This window comes from Apodemus sylvaticus, chromosome 6, assembly GCF_947179515.1.
Source record: "Apodemus sylvaticus chromosome 6, mApoSyl1.1, whole genome shotgun sequence".
Classification (NCBI taxonomy): domain Eukaryota; kingdom Metazoa; phylum Chordata; class Mammalia; order Rodentia; family Muridae; genus Apodemus; species Apodemus sylvaticus.
Window position 1 is genome coordinate 133,456,518 of NC_067477.1, and position 19,947 is coordinate 133,476,464.

Below are 19,947 nucleotides of genomic sequence, written 5' to 3' on the forward strand. Positions count from 1 at the left end.
AAGCAAGATAGACACAGTAAATCTCACGTGACTTGTTTTTTATAAATTCCTTTTTTTAAATAAATTTGTACTCCAGTAGGATGGAGAAGGTTTCGATGTCACTTTTCCAGCATGGTTGGTAAGGGGCAGGAATCACTCTAACCCCTGAGATAAGGATCTACTTTGTCTACAAAAACCTCTAAAACCTAGCAAAAACTCAACTTTCCTATTTCAGTAGAGAATTCTTCCTCTTCTGTATTTAAAGACAAAATAAAATACAGAAGACAGCTACATCCCAGGGTTATTTTTTTTATTATATCTTTTGAAATAATTTGTATATACCTTTTAAATAATTCCAAGTGCCACAAGAAAATAATGTTAATAGCTCAAAATCAAAAGTTAAAAAAAAATCCCTAAGTATAATTTTTAAAATCTTTTTTCTCCTCAAGCGTTTTACGATGGGATAATGAGACAGACGTCTCTCAACTGGAAGGACATTTTGACATTGTTATGTGTGCTGACTGGTAAGTACATAAAAATCATAAAACTCCTGTTAAGGGGGAAAAATAGCCTCACTGGAGTAATTGGGCCGCACTGCTTTGCTGACGGCTAAGCCAAGTCAACAAATGAAGCACAAAAGCCACCTTAACCTCAACAAATTAATATTCATCTCCATGTGACAGTTAGAAGGTAGTCTTCTATCACACAGTAACTTCTACCACATTATTTCCCAAAGACTGACTTTCAGAAGCATTTCCATTTTCTGGAATTGCCTCTGTTTCATGCTTGACGTATCAGTAAATGGAGGACTTAGGCAAATTGCAAATAATTATGGCTCGGAGAGGAACAGTCTGGAGAAAAGGAGTTTATCAACACAAACAGCTCAATTAGCTTACTTCTTGGGAGAGATCTGACTATCGATATGAGGGAATATTCATGTGCGCACGTATGAACGCTCTGGTACATAAACATATATGTGGAATATCGTGGGGGAAGTAGCCTTTCTTGAAGTGTATTTGACAACTAATGTTTCCAGTGCACTGGAAACTGATATTTAGTCACACTGAACACAAGACCATGCAATCACATTTATTCTTATGCCCACCTCTGTCAGGTATCTAAAAATAAGTTTACCCTAGATATTTTGTCTTGCACCTTAGCCTAATCTCTGTTACATATTTGTAAATGGAAGTCGGATTCCAAGTTTCAGGATAAATATGCATAGACTTTTGTGATTGTTTCCACTAATTTGGTGCAATTCTTCATTCAGTCTGAGTAATTATTCCAGCGTATAGAAACCATGGACGGTGTGCAGGCTTTCTGTCTGTTGAGAGGAAGATCCTATGCGTAGTTTCACCGTGATGAAGATTATTTTAGGTTTGAAAACAAGTTCCATGCTGATCTTATGTCACACCGATGAGCCCAAGCCCAAGATCTAGAACCCAGAGCAGACTTCAGCTAGAAGCAAGCACATACAGTTTCCAGGATGTAACCTTCTCACTATATAAAGACAATTTCCAGTGCACAGCTTCCCCACCAAAGTCACTGAGATTAGCTTTTTTTTTAATCCACCCTTCCTTGTCCCATTACAACTACTATTATTCTCTCTCTCTCTCTCTCTCTCTCTCTCTCTCTCTCTCTCTCTCACTCTCTCTCTCTCTCTCTGTGTATGTGCTTTGCTATGAACAGTAAATATTTTGCTCCACTTTTAGCTGAGAATTCCCAGTTTGACCGCCCCCTTTTTCCAAATACGGGGGGAAGCCTGGATTTCTGACTGATCATTGACGACGTGCCTCGAAGCGTGTTGTTACTCTCCCGTGTAAGCAAGAAAGAGCTCAAACCAACCCACGTGATTTACCAAGTAATTTAGTAAATGCCTTTCCTCACCCAGTCTCATGAGAGAGGATCCTCCAGGTTTCATCGCACAGATGAAGAGAATTCAGTCAGGATTAGATCAGATTAAGCAAGAGAGTCAGCTCAGAGAGAAGCAGGAAGAAGGGCGGACGGGGCAGAGTCTTTTTGAAGGTTCAGATGCAGGTCACCCGATGGGCTCTGATGATGATGGAGAAGCGGGTCTGGCCGAGAGATTTACAGTTAAATCGGCCCACGCACAAATATCAGCGCAGCCTGGCTTTGTCACGCTTGTGCCATGCACACCCCCCCACCCGAGTTGTCCCATTTGTACCGGAGGAACTAGCAGAGGAGAGAGGAGTTAAGCTCCTCCTGATTAGTGTTCTCGGTTAGGCTAAAAATAGCTGCACAACGTGTTTAAAACATAGTCCTTTCCCTCCCACCTAACCAACAACAGGGTCTTATAGGATTGATAAACACGGTTCATATTTGGTCAAAGGCTTTCATTACAGATATATAACACAATACAATCTTATACAAACACATCTGGCAGCCATGGAAGAATTATTTATGGATTCAAATGAAGTACATGCCCGAGGCTTCATTTTATAAATGGCTTTTTCTATGCATGAATCGATGGTTAAGTTTTTTTCCCCCTGGTGTTATAAGTGCCAGAATGTCAGCCTGCCTGTAATTTCCCATTTGTAAATGTAAAACATTAAGCTACTCTTACGGTGCCGCTGATAGTATTTCCAAAAGAAATGCTTTGGTAATGGTCTCTCTTCATATCCAGGGGGATGGGCAAGCTGCTTAGAAACTTGGAAAGTACAGTGATGTCTAAGATCCACGCCGTACACTGGCGGGGAAGCGCGGGCTTCCGTGTGTCCCTTACGTGCACTGGGCTTGGTGCTGTCCCACAGGAGTTATCGCATGGATGCTGACAAGCAGACTGTGCTGAATTAGTTAGGATGTCACCAAGGGGTAGAGAAAGGCTCCCTGTGGACGCTGCCTCCAAGATGAAACCCGAAATATTCACTGCCAGAAAGCAGTGCCACACTTAAATAGATGGAGTTAAGTCCCGAGCCCCCCTTTATCACGGCAGTGACTGAGATGTGGAGTGGGCCACGGGAAGAGGAGGCATGAGCTCAAGTGTGAATACCAGGTACCTGGATTAAATTCTTACTGAAGCACTTCCAGCAAGGGTGGCATTGTCCGGTTCGCTGAATGGCTACCCAGTGGTACTTCTTCAGCCCATTTACATGGAAACAAGCCCCATTCACAAGCCTGGTCCAAACCCGCACTGTGCTTCAAGTGAAATGCACATGATTCTGGCAAGCGGTGATATGTTTATGTTCTTAAATCATTCACATATTCCTATATTTACATTCAAATGTTCATAAACCTGTGGGCAGTAGGTGGGGGTGCGGGGGTGCTGAATAACTCATTTCCCAGAGGAGACAGTCCCTTACTCCCGATCCAAATTTAGTCACTCAGCTAGATTATAAAATAAAGAGGCAAACTGTGAAAGCTAGTCATTATTTCACTGTTCGGCATTTTTGACAATGAAAAATAGTTTCATGGTTCAACAGTTCCTAAATAACTTGTAAAATGTCAACTCTGAAATAAGCAGAGCGAGACGTGGAGGTGCAGCCACACCTACAAAAAAGGGGGGGGGCTATTGACAAACATCAAAATATTAGAATATCCAACAACAGGGCAGGAGAAGCCTGCTTATTAAGTTCCCCCATTGACTTATTCACTGTTAAGTTTAATAAAAGCATTCCATTCTGCAGGAATGCAGTCCAGCCTGTCCTTGCTGTTTTAGGAGCAAGCGCTTGCTAATTCTTAGCCAGCCTTTCCAGAGTCTGCTTCTAAGAATCTTTACGGAAGATTTTTTTTTCTTTCAATCCAATGACTGCATCCCTTTATCTTTACCCATTTGATGGCTCGCCAATGTGCTGTGGTTCTGCAAATATGGAAGTGACTTGGTGAGTTTGAATTGTCACAGGCTTAGAAAGCACGCCTGAAATGCCATGTACTGCCTGACCGGAACTGGACACATGGGACTGCCAGTGGACGTGTGTGTCTGAAGCTGCGGCTTGGGAGAGGAGTAGGAGCAGGTTCCCAGGCCTGTCACCCACCTGCCTTTCCAGGCCACCTTGCTGGTTCCCCTAGGCGTGTTTATACTGGTCACATACTATAAGCTGCTTGCTTTCCCCCAGTTCTTTTTGCTTTCTTCTAAATGAGGAAGAAATGTTTGGCTTTTAAGTTGTTTTGTAAAAAAGATTTTCTCCTCCCTCAAAATGAAACTAACCGTGGGCTCTAAAAGCCCCTGGTCTCCTGGTGCTGTGGTGATGGGCAGCCCGAGCAGCTCAGCACCCCTGCCCTGCAGCACATTAGCTCCAGTGTGTTCAGCCCTTTCACCCCACCTGGAAAGTCTCAGTCTCTGTGGAAATCCCTAAAGAGCCCAGAATCTCACAACTAAAGGGGCAGAACCAAGTGAGGTTAGAAATCCCTGGGCACTCCCTCCAAAATAGGGTCCTGAATGCCAAGACTGTCTATCCATGAAAGTAAAATCTAAAGCAGCAGGCCTCACCGTGAAGACTGCATAGGAGTCTCCCTTTCTGTGCGGATTGACAAAAAGAATCGTATCCTGATGCTCTGTATGAATGAATTTCTCTAGAAGGACTGTAGATGCTCTTAGCTCTGCGTACAGCTGGGATTCTTAAGGAGATGATGAGAAGGATTCACCTCTCCTTTGTCAGAATATCTGATTCAGCTCAATGGAACAAAGCAATTTTTGCTGCCACAGGCAATGGCCTAGAGGGGTGTGTGTGTGTGTGTGTGTGTGTGTGTGTGTGTGTTAATGGCCAAACTGGACTGTCAGGGTATTTTGATCTGTAACTAAAGGGCGAGTTGGAAGGTATCTCCATCCCCATCACTGACCCACTCAGCCTTTTTAAATAGATCCACTTAAGCTACTGCTGTTCTCCGAGCCATTAGGACTTATTTAAGGGGTGAATTTTCAGGAGATTACATATCACTCCCACTAAAGCACATTGAAATTGCTCATATGACGTACCCCACAAAGCGTTATGAATTCTGCATCGAAGCTAAGTAGAAAAGTGAGCTTGCTCGGAATAAAGATCTTTCAGAGGACTACAAGAATTACTTTTGGGAAATTTGATTTGGAACGATGGGGTAGATGCCATTACCTTTGAAATGACTGTGTTCGGAATGCGCTCTGGGTGTTAAGGCTGCACTTTGCAGTTTGCTGTGATGTTAACCTCTTTGTCACCATTTCGAACGCACAGTGGGGAGAGTGCTTTGTAAGGGCACGCTGGAAGCTCAGCCGGCGGCAGTGTGGCGGTGTGTGCTGTTCATCCCCTTCCAACAGTCTTACCAGCTCTTAGGGAGTCAGAAATAAGCCAAGAACAGTCCTTTGCTGAGCCACTGTGTATCCAGCCAGCCAGAAGTCTTCTGTAGGTCTCTTGTAAGCCCACATAACCAGCACAATCAATATGCCAACGATATCAAACTGCAGAGATTATCTAACCTCTCTAAAGAGTGAGATGGAGTGTCTTGTAAAAGACACAGTTCCAATCTGATGTGCTTCTTATTGATCTTTAATGATTATGAATCACTGCTTAACATGACTTAGGGGAACATTTTTGTAGCATTTAAATGAGACATATTCTTTGTCCGAAGATATAAAGATGCAACTTTGTAAAAGATAATGCTTTCCCAGGTTATCCTGGTTGCTAAGTGGAAATGAAGTTTATACAGTCAGTAGCTCATTGTAAGAAGAGCTGTTGGCCAGAGTTTCCATCGCTCAAAGCACCTTTCCAGGGCTGGAGATAAGATACAGCTTAGTGGTGAAGGGCTTGATTAGCAAGTGTGAGGCGCTGGGTCTAGTCCTCTGCCTTGAGTACTTCATTACTTTTTTTTTTTTAATTTTTTTATTCGATATAATTTATTTACATTTCAAATGATTTCCCCTTTTCTAGCCCCCCCACTCCCCGAAAGTCCTGTAAGCCCCCTTCTCTTCCCCTGCCCTCCCACCCACTTCATTACTTGATTACTTCTCTCTTCCTCCTCTCTCTCCTACTTCCCTTCCTCCTTCCTTCAGACGGGTCTCAAATTCCCAATAGCCCCCCTTGATGTACCTCCATGGCCAACTCTTGCCCCCCCCCTTCCCAGGAGGAGACTCTTCAGATTGGAAGGGCGCTTGTGTAGGCAAGCAGCTTTCCTAAATGTTGAAGCAGACCAGTAAACTTGGGCAGGGCCTCTGAGCCAGCTGTACAGGGTCACTAAGGCAGATACTGGAGGTAAACTTGCTGCATTTCAAGGACCTTGAAGAGCTGCCTCAGGCAGTGGAGGCAGTACCATCTAGATATGCTCTGAACCATGAGGCATAAATGAACTCTGAATGAAAGTTTGTTTAGAGTTGAGCTTGGTCTAGTTTAAGTTTGGTCCCGTTGCAGAATATTGTCCCTCATACGGCATAAATCTACAACAATTGTGAATTAACATATATGAATTTGATGTCCTCCACAGCCACATAGGTGGCCCTTTATTGACAAGAAAACTGAGGGCTTACATACAGCATTGTTACCCATGGTCATATAGAAAGGTCAGAGCCAGAACTGAATTAAACCTGAGCCACACATTCCCACTTCCTGCTATCTGAGGGAGGACAACAGCCCTCGGTACCAACAGCCAGTATTCATGTTTCAGAGATTTAGCTACATATCCTGAACTTTAGCGTTCATCCTCACCAAATGATGGATCCTGATATGGAGCTCAGAAAGAAGTGGTGGTGGTGGTGGTGGTGGGGAGGCTGGAGAAATGGCTCACCGGTTAAGAGCACTGACTGCTCTTCCAAAGGTCCTGAGTTCAAATCTCAGCAACCACATGGTGGCTTACAACCATCCATAGTAAGATCTGACGCCCTCTTCTGGTGTGTCTGAAGACAGTTACAGTGTACTTACATATAATAATAAATAAATCTTTGAAAGAAAGAAAGAAAGAAAGAAAGAAAGAAAGAAAGAAAGAAAGAAAGAAAGAAAGAAAGAAAGAAAGAAGTAGCCCTACCAGCAGGTAGTGTTGACACAGTCCAAAACCATTGCTTTGTCTTGGCAGAGTACTCCAGCTGTGCTTAGAGCCCTCATCGAGATGCTGTGAGGACCACAGTATGTCTGGAGGAGAACTCAGCTCTGTGCTCCTCTAGCTCCTCCATACCACAGCCCCATGAGAAGCCGTTGTTTGACTTCCATAAGTGCTCAGATACCTCACTGAAGCCTGTGCTGTTACAAAGGAATACACAGACTGAACGATTTATAAAGAACAGTAATACAGCTCACAGTCTGAGAGTCTAGACAGTGGTCCTCAGCCTTCCTAACGCTGCAGCCCTTTAATACAGTCCCTCATGTTGTAGTGACCCCCAGCCATAACGTCATTTCCTTTTCCTTTGTAATTTTACTACTATTATAAATCATAACGTAAATACCTATGTTTCCCAACAGTATAGGCGACCCCCTTGAAATGGTGATTTGATCCCCCACATTGGGTCTTGACCCATTAGTTGAGAACCATGGGGTCAGATAAACACTTTATCTTTTCTTCTAAGCTAGTGCCTTGAATGTTGAGTCTTCCAGCAGGAAGGGACCCTGGATCTTCTATGGCAGAATGAAATAGCACCAATCCAGTCACCTCAGAGGGCAAATCTGCAGCCCAAGACTGTAGAGGGGGAACATTCAGCCATCATACTGGGAAAGTTAACTTGCCACCAACTACTGAGTGACCCACACTTGAGTCTTGGGTACTTTTTTCTAGATGAAGAAACTGTGTTCCAAACCTGTTTGAGGAGATGTGCTGAAAACAAGGGCAGAGTAACTCAGTCATACAGACAAAACAAACACACACACACACACACACACACACACACACACACAAAGCAAAGACCCACAGAGGAGGAGGAGAAATCCCAGAAGAGAGGGTGAAGGGAAGGAAACCCTTGAATTACCACAGCCCTCGCCTAATGGCCGAAGCTATGCTGTTGGAGGTTGTTGGTTCCTGGGGCTTGAGTTGGGTCTCATCTTCGAGCTGTTGGAAATCACTAAGATCCATCCTCCTTCATTCCCAATATCGCCCCAGTGGTTTGGTCCAAGGGGCTGGTGGTTTGCTGTCAAAGGGCAGCCTCACAGTGGTCCTGGTGGGCACCTCTGGTCACCTGGACACTGGGCTCTAACCAGAGGAAGTACCAAGTGTTCCATCTCCACCAGGTGACACTCATTTAAAAAAAAACCAAAAACCTTGGAAAATGTCCCTGTGACATTAACACAGCACAATCAGGCATGGACTCTAACTTTGACAGCTTGACAGTCATAGGGTAACTCTGATCACAGCACCTCCTTTTTAACTGTCCCCAGCAGACCTGGGATGGACCAGAACAGTCTCTGGCATTGTGTAAACATGTAATTAGCCTTGTGTTTATCAACATCAGTATCATTAGGCTGGGAGGCCCAGTTTAATCTGGATTCTGTTCTCTTCTCAATGTCAGTCTGTTTCTGGACCAGTACAGAGCCAGCCTTGTTGATGCAATAAAGAGATTACTCCAACCCACAGTAAGTATGTTTCTATTTTTTTTCCTGAATACTGGCTACAGAATAATTAGTCTGCGTACAAAGATGGGGAGAGGAATAGAGTGGCGGGATTAATGTCATGTAATACTTTAATATTTATTATGTCCAACTTCAATTGGGTCTTCTGAGCTATCAGGTTCTTTCCTAATCATAACTAGGAAACTTCTTACCTTGGCCTTCTGATAAGGAACACCATGGGTAGTAAAATAAATGAAACGGCTTCAAAGATAGTGTGAGATGATTTTTATCAAAGAATTTGTGGAGTCTTTCCCTTTGATAACAATATTTCCACATTAAAGTAGAATTGTGATATTGTAATTTTTATGTTGACTTCTGTCATTTTAAATCCCTTCAGTGGTAACCTTTGTCGCTGGTATTTATTTATTGCTTAAGCTTACTTTTTTCTTTTTATTTCTGTTTATATCAAAGAAAAAAGGACTTCCAGATGAATCTGTATATTAAAAGTTCTTTGCTTTAAAAGGAAGCCATTATTTACATATTATAAATATTAGGTCACAATGAAGCCAAGCATGGCATAAAATATTGTGCACATTTTTACATTTATATACCCATTTATGCCTGTGAGTAAATTACAGAGTTTGTATCCACTCTTATTTTGTTGAGCTGTTACACTAGGCTAGGAGGTCCTGTAGACTAAACGGAGAGCTAATATACATCTATTTAAAGTAAGAAAACGAGTTGAAAGCTCATGCATTTAAAAAAAAAATCTTACAAGTACGAAAGGCTCTTTGCCGTGCCCCGGGAATTTAAAAATAGGCTAACGGTCTTAGTGCAGTCGAAGATAAGAAGTCACAGTTATCTGATATGACTGCTGCGTGTGTGTGTGTGTGTGTGTGTGTGTGTGTGTCCCTGTCTGTGTATTTTCTAAAGTTTTGTTTCTGAAGTCTTTTGTGAAAAACTCTAGCCTTGTGACCTCAGTGAGACTTATGGACTAATACCTTTCAATCTTTCTTTTATATCTTTCTCACACCGAAGGCTCCCAGAGCAATTTGATAATCATCCACTGCTTTTACACTATTGCTTTTTATTTCCTTATCTCTCTGTAGTTCAGAAACTTTAAATAGGCCTCTCAGAGGAGTAACGCTTTGTAAGTGGCAATCAATTCAATTAAATCGGCCTTCTCCATTCGGCTTCTGAAGTGGGAAGTGGGTCCTGAGGCAAGGAAGGAACATGTGCCAAGCTGCTGCGGCTGCTGCCACACGGAGGAGGCCGCCCAAGCCGAGGGCAGCAGAAGGGACGCTGGGCCTCTTCTGGGCCTCTTCATCTCCCCTGTTAGCCTTGGAGGACGCTTGCAAGCAAGATTCTCGGGGAGGGCACTGAGATGCTTGGATGCAAAGCCTCTATGAAAATGTCTCATGCATAAACACAATGCTTTCAAGGACTCCGGGATCTCACATGGGCACAAACAGTACTTCACGATCACCAACACCCCTTCAAAGCCTATTTGTAGCAAATACTCCATTTTGCAGCAGATTTGCATGATTTACAATAGAAAACCGCCCAAGCTATGAATAGACCTAAATGCAGACTGGACTTGAATCTCTCGAGGCTCTCTCATGGTGTTAAACCCTGAACCCTGTTCTTCCCTGTCTGAAGTATGGCTCCACACAGCCCCCTCTAAGCCAGGGCAGCAAGCCCCCTGACCGACAGCCAGTTCCTAACTTTATGGCAGAAAAGGCCCAGGCCAAGCCCCGGAGCAGGTGACACCTCCACAGGCTTCAGGCAAAAGGCCAAGGCCAGCCTGCACAGTTAGACGTAGGAGTAGGCTTCCCTCCTTCCTTAGGGTCCTCACAGTGTCAGTGATGCCCAAGGCCACTGAGTGTTCTGGTTTAAAGTTCGGGGTTGGGGAGACAGGGGGGCACTATCAGAGAGGAAGTCTGAAGTAATGAATAGCATATGGACTTATTAAAACTGTCACTCGGAATCTCAGGTCTGTAGAGGCAGGGGACTTTTACCCTGGACCTCCATGATTCCTTGGATCCTAGAAGGGTCACATGGACTAAGCAATGAAGAATCCTAGTGCTGGCGGGCCCGGGGCTTCCCACATCGTCGTGGGAAGCCTCCTACCTCTGAAGGATGGCTTTCATACTTCCAGGAGACTTCCCCACTGCGTCATGCTTTGAGACTGAAATCACATGCAATGGCTGCATTACAATTAAAGCGAAGTGTGAGTTTATTTTGAACCTAGACAATGCTTCCATTTGCCCTGTGGCCCAATGTATAAAGATAGTATGAGTGTCCACCAGAGACATAAGATGGAGGTGCATTGGTGCATTCTGAAGCCTTGGTGATTCAACATAGAGGATCCTACAAGCTCTCAGGGTCTGAGCAAGAGTCCCCAGGGCAAGGGTTCCCAGAATGACCTCCTGGAAGAGACTTTGTAATGGCTGGAATGTGGTGGTGCAGGCCTGTAAGCCCAGCATTCAGGAGGCTGAGGGAACAAGATTATGAATTCAAGGAGAGCCTGGACTGTATGGCAAGTTCAAGGCCTGCCTAGAGTACATACCAAGACAGTAATCTCCAGAATGACAGCTGGCCTTTTCTATCGCTCTAGCAACTATTGAGGTTAACATAGAAGACAGTGGTTCTAAGAAGAAACAGAGGCCTGGCTGATGGGAAGCTGAGTATCAAGTCCATTTCAGCACCAATGGGCTCTGAGGCCTCCTGGCATGGCCCATTTGTCCCCAGTGAGGGGAAACTGAGAGTTTACCCACACTCCTAAAGGGTCTATCAGCTCCGGGACCCTAAGTCCTCCTTATCAAAGTAGGCACAGTTAGACTCTGGAAATGGAAAGCGTAGGATCAGTTCTGGCCTCTGTCTGGTGGGTGTCATCCTCTGGAAACCTCAGTTTCTCCTCTCCCCAGCTTCTCTGTAAAATGGGAGAAGCCAATCCAAGTGGTGCATGCAGCTGGAAGGGTTAGAAACTTTGTGACTGCGCTAGGGGCAAGGTACAGGAAACTTGCCAAGCGACAGCTTTGAGAAAAGCAGTCAGGAAGGGAAGGCTATTTCCTCTCCCAGCCCAGGGATCTCTGCGCTGCCCATCTACGTTTGCCTCCCTCTTTCCACTAAACAGGAGCTCCCAGTACAGCAGAACCTGACTGGACCCAGGGGCACTGCCTACTGGGTGCATATGATACTTTGCTACGTACTCTCCTCCTAGGTGGGAAGAGAGCCAGGGGCTGCAACCCTGAGAGTTAAATAATTGCAACATGGCAGGAAGTTCAGGTGTCAGGTGTGGGAAGAAGCAAGCTCTGTTCTTCCGAGATGTGTCTTGGTTTCGAACCTGACCATTTGGGGATCAGAGGGTCCAAAAACAAATGAAGCAGAAAAAGAAAAGCAGTCCATGCTTTTCTGTTCTTAGAATGGAGCAGTCATAAATGAGGGGAACTCGATGGGGGCGGGGGCTCGGGGGTGGGAGGAGGCTTGTCCCAGCAGCAGTGTCCGATCCTAAGGCTGACCCTGGTTCTCAGTCAGATAGGCCCAGAGCCTTCAGAGTCACCATACCAGGCCTGAGATTCCATCAGGAAATTAAAAACTCCACCAGCCCGAAACAGACTTTTTCTTCAACACTGGGAGGGGGGCACTACATATGTAGTTGGCTTCTGCCCAAGTGCTCTAGAAAAGAGAGACATTTAAAAAAAAAAGTGCTATCAGTAAATTTTATTCATCCCAAGAATCAGTGCTCCCCACTTGTCTTCCCCTTGCTGACAAGTGGTTTCTCCTTGATGGGGTGTCTGCTTAAGGCCATGTTCCCTAAAGTCTGTGACAACAGTCACGTCCCATATCAGAAGACCTGAAAGCAATTTGAAAACTGTCCAGAGCAGCCTGCACTGACCAACAACAAATGACACCTGCTAATGTCCTTCTAAAGGGGCTGTGTGTCCTCGAGGGCCGCCAGGACGGCCAGGCACTGGGGCGCCCCAAGGAGGTGATGCAGGTGTCCAGCTGGCTGTCACTGTCCAGCTGGCTGTCACTGTCCAGCTGGCTGTCACTGTCCAGCTGGTTGTCACTGTCCAGCTGGTTGTCACTGTCCAGGGGGCTGTCACTGTCCAGGGGGCTGTCACTGTCCAGCTGGCTGTCACTGTCCAGCTGGTTGTCACTGTCCAGCTGGTTGTCACTGTGCAGCTGGCTGTCACTGTCCAGCTGGCTGTCACTGTCCAGCTGGACGTCACTGTCCTGCTGGTTGTCACTGTCCAGCTGGTTGTCACTGTCCAGCTGGCTGTCACTGTCCAGCTGGCTGTCACTGTCCAGCTGGTTGTCACTGTCCAGCTGGCTGTCACTGTCCAGCTGGCTGTCACTGTCCAGCTGGACGTCACTGTCCTGCTGGTTGTCACTGTCCAGCTGGCTGTCACTGTCCAGCTGGATGTCACTGTCCAGCTGGCTGTCACTGTCCAGCTGGTTGTCACTGTCCAGCTGGATGTCACTGTCCAGCTGGATGTCACTGTCCAGCTGGATGTCACTGTCCAGCTGGATGTCACTGTCCAGCTGGACGTCACTGTCCTGCTGGTTGTCACTGTCCAGCTGGTTGTCACTGTCCAGCTGGCTGTCACTGTCCAGCTGGCTGTCACTGTCCAGCTGGCTGTCACTGTCCAGCTGGTTGTCACTGTCCAGCTGGCTGTCACTGTCCAGCTGGCTGTCACTGTCCAGCTGGATGTCACTGTCCAGCTGGTTGTCACTGTTCAGCTGGCTGCCAGTTGTCCCCAGCTCAGAAACACCACTGTGGCCAGTGAGATGGTTCAACAACAGAAAGTGCTTGTCATGCAAGCCTGTGACCTGAGTTCAGTCCCCCGGAACCACAATGGACGGAGAAAACCAGACCATTGTTCTCAAAAACAAACAAACAAAGCAAAACAAGCCTGGTGCAGAGGCAGCGCACGCCTGTAATCCCAGCAGAAGCAGAAACAGGAGGCAGAAGCAGGAGGATCTCTGTGAGTTCAAGGCCAGCTGGTCTACAGAGTCCTACAGCTAGGACTACACAAAGAAACCATATCTCAAAAAACGAACAGACAGAGAATTGTTCTCTGACTCTAATATAGGGATTCATGTCTACGTATACACACATAATAATTAATAATAATGATAATGATTATGATATAGGGACTCATGTCTACATATACACACACAATAATATTAATGATGATAATTATGATATAGGGACTCATGTCTACATATACACACACAATAATAATGATGATGATATAGGGACTCATGTCTACATATACACACAATAATTAATAATGATGATGATAATAGTAATAATAATAATATAATATTTTAAGTGTCACTGTGGAATTCATATAACCTTCTTCAAAACCAGGAGTCACGAGATCCTAGGAGCCCTGCCTATGTCCCAAAACCAGGAGTCACAAGATCCTAGGAGCCCTGCCTATGTCCCAGGAGTCCTGTAGTTGGAAACCATCTGCCCCCATTTTAGAAAAGTAATGTCTTCTTAGTGACTGACTTCCTCATCTTTTTAAAAATCTAACATCTTAGGCTGGAGAGATGGCTCAACAGTTAAGAGCACTAGCTGCTCTTCCAGAGGTCCTGAGTTCAATTCCCAGCAATTACACAGTGACTCACAACCATCTGTAATGGGATTTAATGCCCTCTTCTGGTGTGCATGAAGACAATGGACTCATATGTATATATCAACCTTTAAAAAAAAAACTAACATCTGTGTTTACATCTGTACAAACACCTTATTCTTTTTGCCTATCTCAGGGAAATTTTGACATGTGTGACCAGTGGGTCCCCTGTGGTGACTAAGGCCATCCTGCAAACCACAGTAGGACATTCCTGACTTCTGGCCAGACCAGAGGCCCAGCAAATCCTCGCCAGCCCTTGGTGAGGAGCTGTTCAGCTGCCCCTTTCTCACCTCGTGGTAGGAATGGACCTGATGGATAGAGCTCCCAGGTGGCTCTAAGGTCCTCAGAACACGGACCCCGCCCCAGAAGTTCTTTCCTAGGGGCCTTGGTTCAGCCTGTGCAGTCCCTGCTCTTCACAGCACATCAATCTGTGAGGTACAGACTCTGGCTTTCCCCAGAATTGAAGATCTGTTTGTAGTGGCGTGACACACCCGCACTGCTCAGTGTAAGACACAGCCTGGTGCCGTCCTTACGAGCTGTATGAAGCTTTTGAATTTCTATCTTCAGTAGAACAGGAGATGTTCTAAGATGCAGGGATGTCCAGGTAGCCTGAGCTCTATGGCAAATCCAAGGCCTGCCCAGACTGTATAATGAAACACTGGTGCCAGGAGGTACTCCATAATTGTGCTGGCCTTTTGAATTATTCTATTCCCAAGTGCCTACTTGATCTCTTTTGATTTTGCAACATGAAGTTGTCTGTCATCTACAGAATTCACACTCATGAACTGCACAATCAGGTCCTCTAACAAAGAAGTATCAGAATATTTTCAGTAAGTGTATGGACTTTCTGTTGGGCTGCATTCAGGGCTGTTTGGGGCCACCAGCTGCCACAAACGGGCCGCAGCCATGGGCTGGACAGGCCTGATGGTTTCATTTTATGAAATAACTCACTAAGTAACTGTGGTCTGCCTGGCCCCGTGCTCCCGGGTGTGGAGGTGTGGATATAGAATGAGTGACATTGTAAGGCAGGATGGCAGAATGGAGTCACACAGCAGCGACTGGCAGGTCTGACTCAGCAAGGCCAGACCAGGCGTGAGGAACCAGGAGGAAGCGGAGGGGGCTGCAGGCCGTGGGAGCTTTGCCTAAGCGGCGGCATCGGCATCGGCATCAGCATCAGCATCCGGAGAAGCCGCATCTCTAGCGAGGGAGCATGGCTGCTCAGTGGTCACTTACCTGTAAGAGCGGAAGAGCATGGTGTTTGCCTGCCTGCAGGGTGCTCTGGCTTAACTATGTCTGTTCACTTTGGAGCTTAGGCAGAGGCGTAAAATGAAGCTAAGAATTACTTTGGGGAAGGGTTTCGTGAAGCTGACTGTGCTGTGATGAAGAGACTGGGCCTTATCAGGGAAGGGGTGGAGGGAGGGAGAGCCATTGAATGTTTGTGAGCAGTGGTGTGGTCACTCAAAACTGTGGCGGGGCCCAAGTGCAGTAGAGTGGGAGAAAAGTTCCTCGGGGCCCGCCAGCTCTACGTGGGCTCCTTTTAAGGTCCCTCAAGCATCTCAGAACACACATGGAGGTAAGGCGTGTGGCAATGGGGTTTTGAAAGACAGCTCCTTACCAGGTGTCCTAGCACTGGACAAAAACACGAGAATGGGGGGGATGAAGCCCACCTGGACTGTATGAGACCCTGGGAAGACAGAAAAGGAGAGAGGAGGAGACAAGGGAGGGGAAGCAGAAGAACGAGAGAAACGAAAGAAAGAACACACTGGCGGCACTAGTGGAGACATACCACAGCACACAGGCTCTCGGCTCTGTGTGTCAGAGTATGTGTGCCTGTGTGTGTGCATGTGCAGGTGTGTGTATGCATGTGCAGGTGTGTGTGTGTATGTGTATGCATGTGTGTGCATGTGCAGGTGTGTGTGTGTATGTGTGTGTGTATGTGTGTGTGTGTGAGTGCATGTGAGTGTGCGTGTGTGTGCGCAGGTGCATGTGAATGTGTGTGTATGTGTGTGTTTATGCATGTGTGTGTGCATGTGTGTGCACGTGCAGGTGCATGTGTGTATGTGTGTGTGTGAGTGCATGTGAGTGTGCGTGCGTACGCGCAGGTGCATGTGAGTGTGCGTGTGTACGCACAGGTGCGTGTGAATATGTGTGTATGTGTGTGTGTATATGCATGTGTGTGTGCATGTGTGTACGTGTGCAGGTGCATGTGTATATGTGTGTGTGTATGTGTGTGTGTGTGTGTGAGTGCATGTGAGTGTGCGTGTGTGCGCACAGGTGCATGTGAATGTGCGTGTGTGCATGCAGGTGCGTGTGAATATGTGTGTATGCATGTGTGTGCGTATGCATGTGTGTGTGCATGTGTGTGTGTGTGCATGTGTGTGTGTATGTGTATGTGTGTATGTGCGCATGTGAATCCCTGGGTGCACCCACCGGCTTTGATGACTATGGCTTTGAGAACAGTAAGGTTTGGAGCCAAGGCTTACATTCCATGTTACACAGAATGGGTTAAAGATGTTTTCAGAACATCCACCTGCAGAGATGAGTAGGCACCTGGAACAATGAGTGTGGACCCCTCACAAAGGTGAATGCCGGAGTCATATTAGTCATGTTCTTGGAAGTTATTGGTGTTTAAGTGATAGCTGTGGACCTCAGTGCAATTGCCTAGAATTATACCAAACATGAAGGAAAGGCAGAAGCCTAGGCCACTGACAGAGCTAGTGAGAGAGGAGAGGCCAGAAAGCAGGTGAGAGTGAAAGAGGGGGAGGGAAGGGAGCAAAGGCTGCATGTCACAAACCAGGTGAACTATCAAAAAGAGGGCTGGGGAGATGGCTCAGCAGTTATGAGCACTGACGGCTCTTCCGAAGGTCCTGAGTTCAAATCCCAGCAACCATAGTGGCTCACAACCATCTGTACAGCTACAGTGTACTCATATATATAAAATAAATAAATAAATCTTTAAAAAATAATAATAAATAAGCAGGTATTTAAACATGGAATCAGTATTTGATAATTGACTACCTGGAAGAGGAAGGGTGGGAGAGGTATTTCAGTGGCACAGCATATTCCTTCCTTTTTTTTTTTAAGACCTATTTATTTATTTATTTAATGTGAGTACATCACTGTCCTCAGACACACCAGGAGAGGGCATCAGATCCCATTACAGATGGTTGTGAGCCACCATGTGATTGCTGAGAATTGAACTTAGGACCTCCACCTCTGAGCCATCTCTTCAGCCCCACCCCCAGCACATTCCTTTCTTCAGTGAATCTGAAGCACCCTGATCCACCCCCCCACCCCCCCCCAGAGTATGGAGCATGGAGCAGCCTGGCACAAGAACAGCAGACCTCACGGTGTAAACAGTGTCTTTTTGCCAAGTGGACTTCTCCCTCCTCTCTCCAGGGTTAAGTGAATTCCATTGAAACGCTGCCCAACGGTCAAATGTTACATTCCACCAAGTGCTCATTCTGAATTTTAAAAATGATTCCGCGGCTGAATGCTTAGGAAGTTGCACTTCGGGAAATTGAAAACTATTTTCCTAGGGTAATAGGCTAAATTTACACCTAATCTTATTTTTCTTGTTTTGATTTTCTGCAGCCGAATTGTAAGGTATCCATGAGTTGTAGTTCCTCATAGACATGCCCTGCTCCCCCGGGGACACTGGGAGGCAGGCTGTCCGGCTTTAGAAGCATCATTATATTGCAGTGTGGGGTAGAGGTTGGTGGATGTCACTGAATGGACGAATCCACATTTCAAAGTATCTGTATTCAGCAAAGAAGAAAACTCATGACTCACTCTGGACCAGCACTACTCTCCCTCCTCCTCATTGTGTGGGTGCAGGATTGGGTAGTTAGGTGCTCTCTGCAACCCTGCCCTAGAGCTGGCTTCCATGAAAATCCTTTACAGAAAAATCTTCTCAAAAGACTAAGCAATAGAGTGTGGCTTCATATTCTCAGACTGGTGTTCTTCAGATTGTTCAGCAGCTGGACTTGTTCTTTCAACCAATATTGATGGAGTGCCTACTATCTGCTAGGCACTGAGGAAGTGCCCTGCACAGAACATTAGACGCCCCTGTTGTCATGGAGCATGCAGTCCAGCCAGAGGAGTGAGTAATAAGCTCACATGCTCCACCGTGTTCCTAGCAGCCTTATTTATAATAGCCAGAAGCTGGAAACAACCCAGATGTCCCTCAACAGAGGAATGGATACCGAAAATGTGGTACATTTATACAATGGGCTTCTACTCAGTTATTAAAAACAATGACTTCATGAAATTTGCAGGCAAATGGATAGAACTTGAAAATATTGTCCTGAGTGAGGTAACTCGATCACAAAAGAACACACACGGTATGCACTCACTGACAAGTGGATATTAGCTCAAAAGTTCAGAATACCCAAGATTCAATTCACAGACCATATGAAGACCAAGAAGAAGGAAGACCAAAGTGTGGATGCTTCAGTGCTTCTTTTTTTTTTTAAATATTTATTTATTATATGTAAGTACACTATAGCTGTCTTCAGACACTTCAGAAGAGAGCATCAGATTTCATTACAGATGGTTGTGAGCCACCATGTGGTTGCTGGGATTTGAACTCAGGACCTTCGGAAGAGCAGTCAATGCTCTTAACTGCTGAGCCATCTCTCCAGCCCCAGCTTCAGTGCTTCTTAGAATGGGGAACAAAATACTCACAGGAGGAAATATGGAAACAAGGTGTGGAGCAGAGACTGAAGGAAAGGCCATCCAGAGACTGCCCCACCTGGGGATCCATCCCATATACAGCCACCAAACCAGGATGCTATTGTTGATGCCAGAAAGTGCTTGCTGATGGAAGCCTGTTATGGTCGTCTCCTGAGAGGCCCTGCCAGAGCCTGACAGATACAGAGGTGGATGCTCGAAGCCAACCATTGGACTGAGTGGAAGAGCTGGAAAAGGGACGGAAGGATCTGAGGGGGTTTGCAGCCCCATGGGGGGAGCAACAGTGACAACAGGACAGACCCCCCCAGAGCTCCCGGGGACTGGACCACCAACCAAACAGTACACTCGGAGGGACCCATGACTCCAGCCGCATATGTGGCAGAGGATGGCCTTGTTGGACATCAGTGGGAGGAGCGGCCCTTGGGCCTGAGGGTGTTTGATGCCCCAGTGTAGGGGAATGCCAGGGTAGGAGTGGGTGTTGGGGGAGCACCCTCATAGAGGCAGGGGGAGGGGATAGAATAGGAGGTTTCTGAAGGGGAGACCTGGAAAGGGGAAAACATTTGAAATGTAAATAAAGAAAATACCCCCCCAAAAAAACCCCAAAACACACACACACAACAAACAAACAAACAAAAAAACCAAAGAGAGAGAGAGAGAGAGAGAGAGAGAGAGAGAGAGAGAGAAAGAAAGAAAGAAAGAAAGAAAGAAAGAAAGAAAGAAAGAAAGAAAGAAAGAAAAAGAAAGAAAGTAATGGCACCCACCCCAGACCCTGATATCTACTGCTTAAACGATCAGATCTGATACCTGGTATGCTGTTCAGAAGAGCAGCTTCCCACTACATTTTGTTTATTACATAGACATTATTTAGAAATAATGCAGTATAGCATGGCTATCTGAATGTGGAACATTCTTTTCTGTATCTGTCCCTGAAACAATTCTGTGAGCATCCGTCCTGCTTAGATGTCTGCATAAACAACAGTGTTGTGTTGTTTCCGTACCTGAGAAGAGAAGACAGACGCTTTGACTGATGTCTGCTGTGTTTGGTTGCTTTCCAGTTTTCAACTGTGTGAATTTCTTTTTTTAATGTTCTAGGGGAAAGCAATGGTATTTGCCCCACGCCGAGGGAATACTTTCAACCAGTTTTGCAATCTAGCTGAAAAAGCTGGTTTCTCTCT

At 45.9% G+C, this 19,947-nt stretch overlaps 1 protein-coding gene across 3 annotated transcripts in view; it reads left to right on the plus strand.

Moving 5' to 3' along the window:
- Camkmt (calmodulin-lysine N-methyltransferase) overlaps positions 1-19,947 on the plus strand; it is a 382,235-nt gene that overhangs the window by 340,551 nt on the left and 21,737 nt on the right. For all 3 annotated transcript variants that reach the window (XM_052186507.1, XM_052186505.1, XM_052186506.1), the window contains 3 exons: positions 429-503; positions 8,393-8,456; positions 19,865-19,947. The exon at positions 19,865-19,947 is cut by the window's right edge and continues 49 nt beyond it. In XM_052186507.1, coding sequence (XP_052042467.1) covers positions 429-503; positions 8,393-8,456; positions 19,865-19,947 — 222 coding nt within the window. The remainder of the gene's footprint in view (positions 1-428; positions 504-8,392; positions 8,457-19,864) is intronic.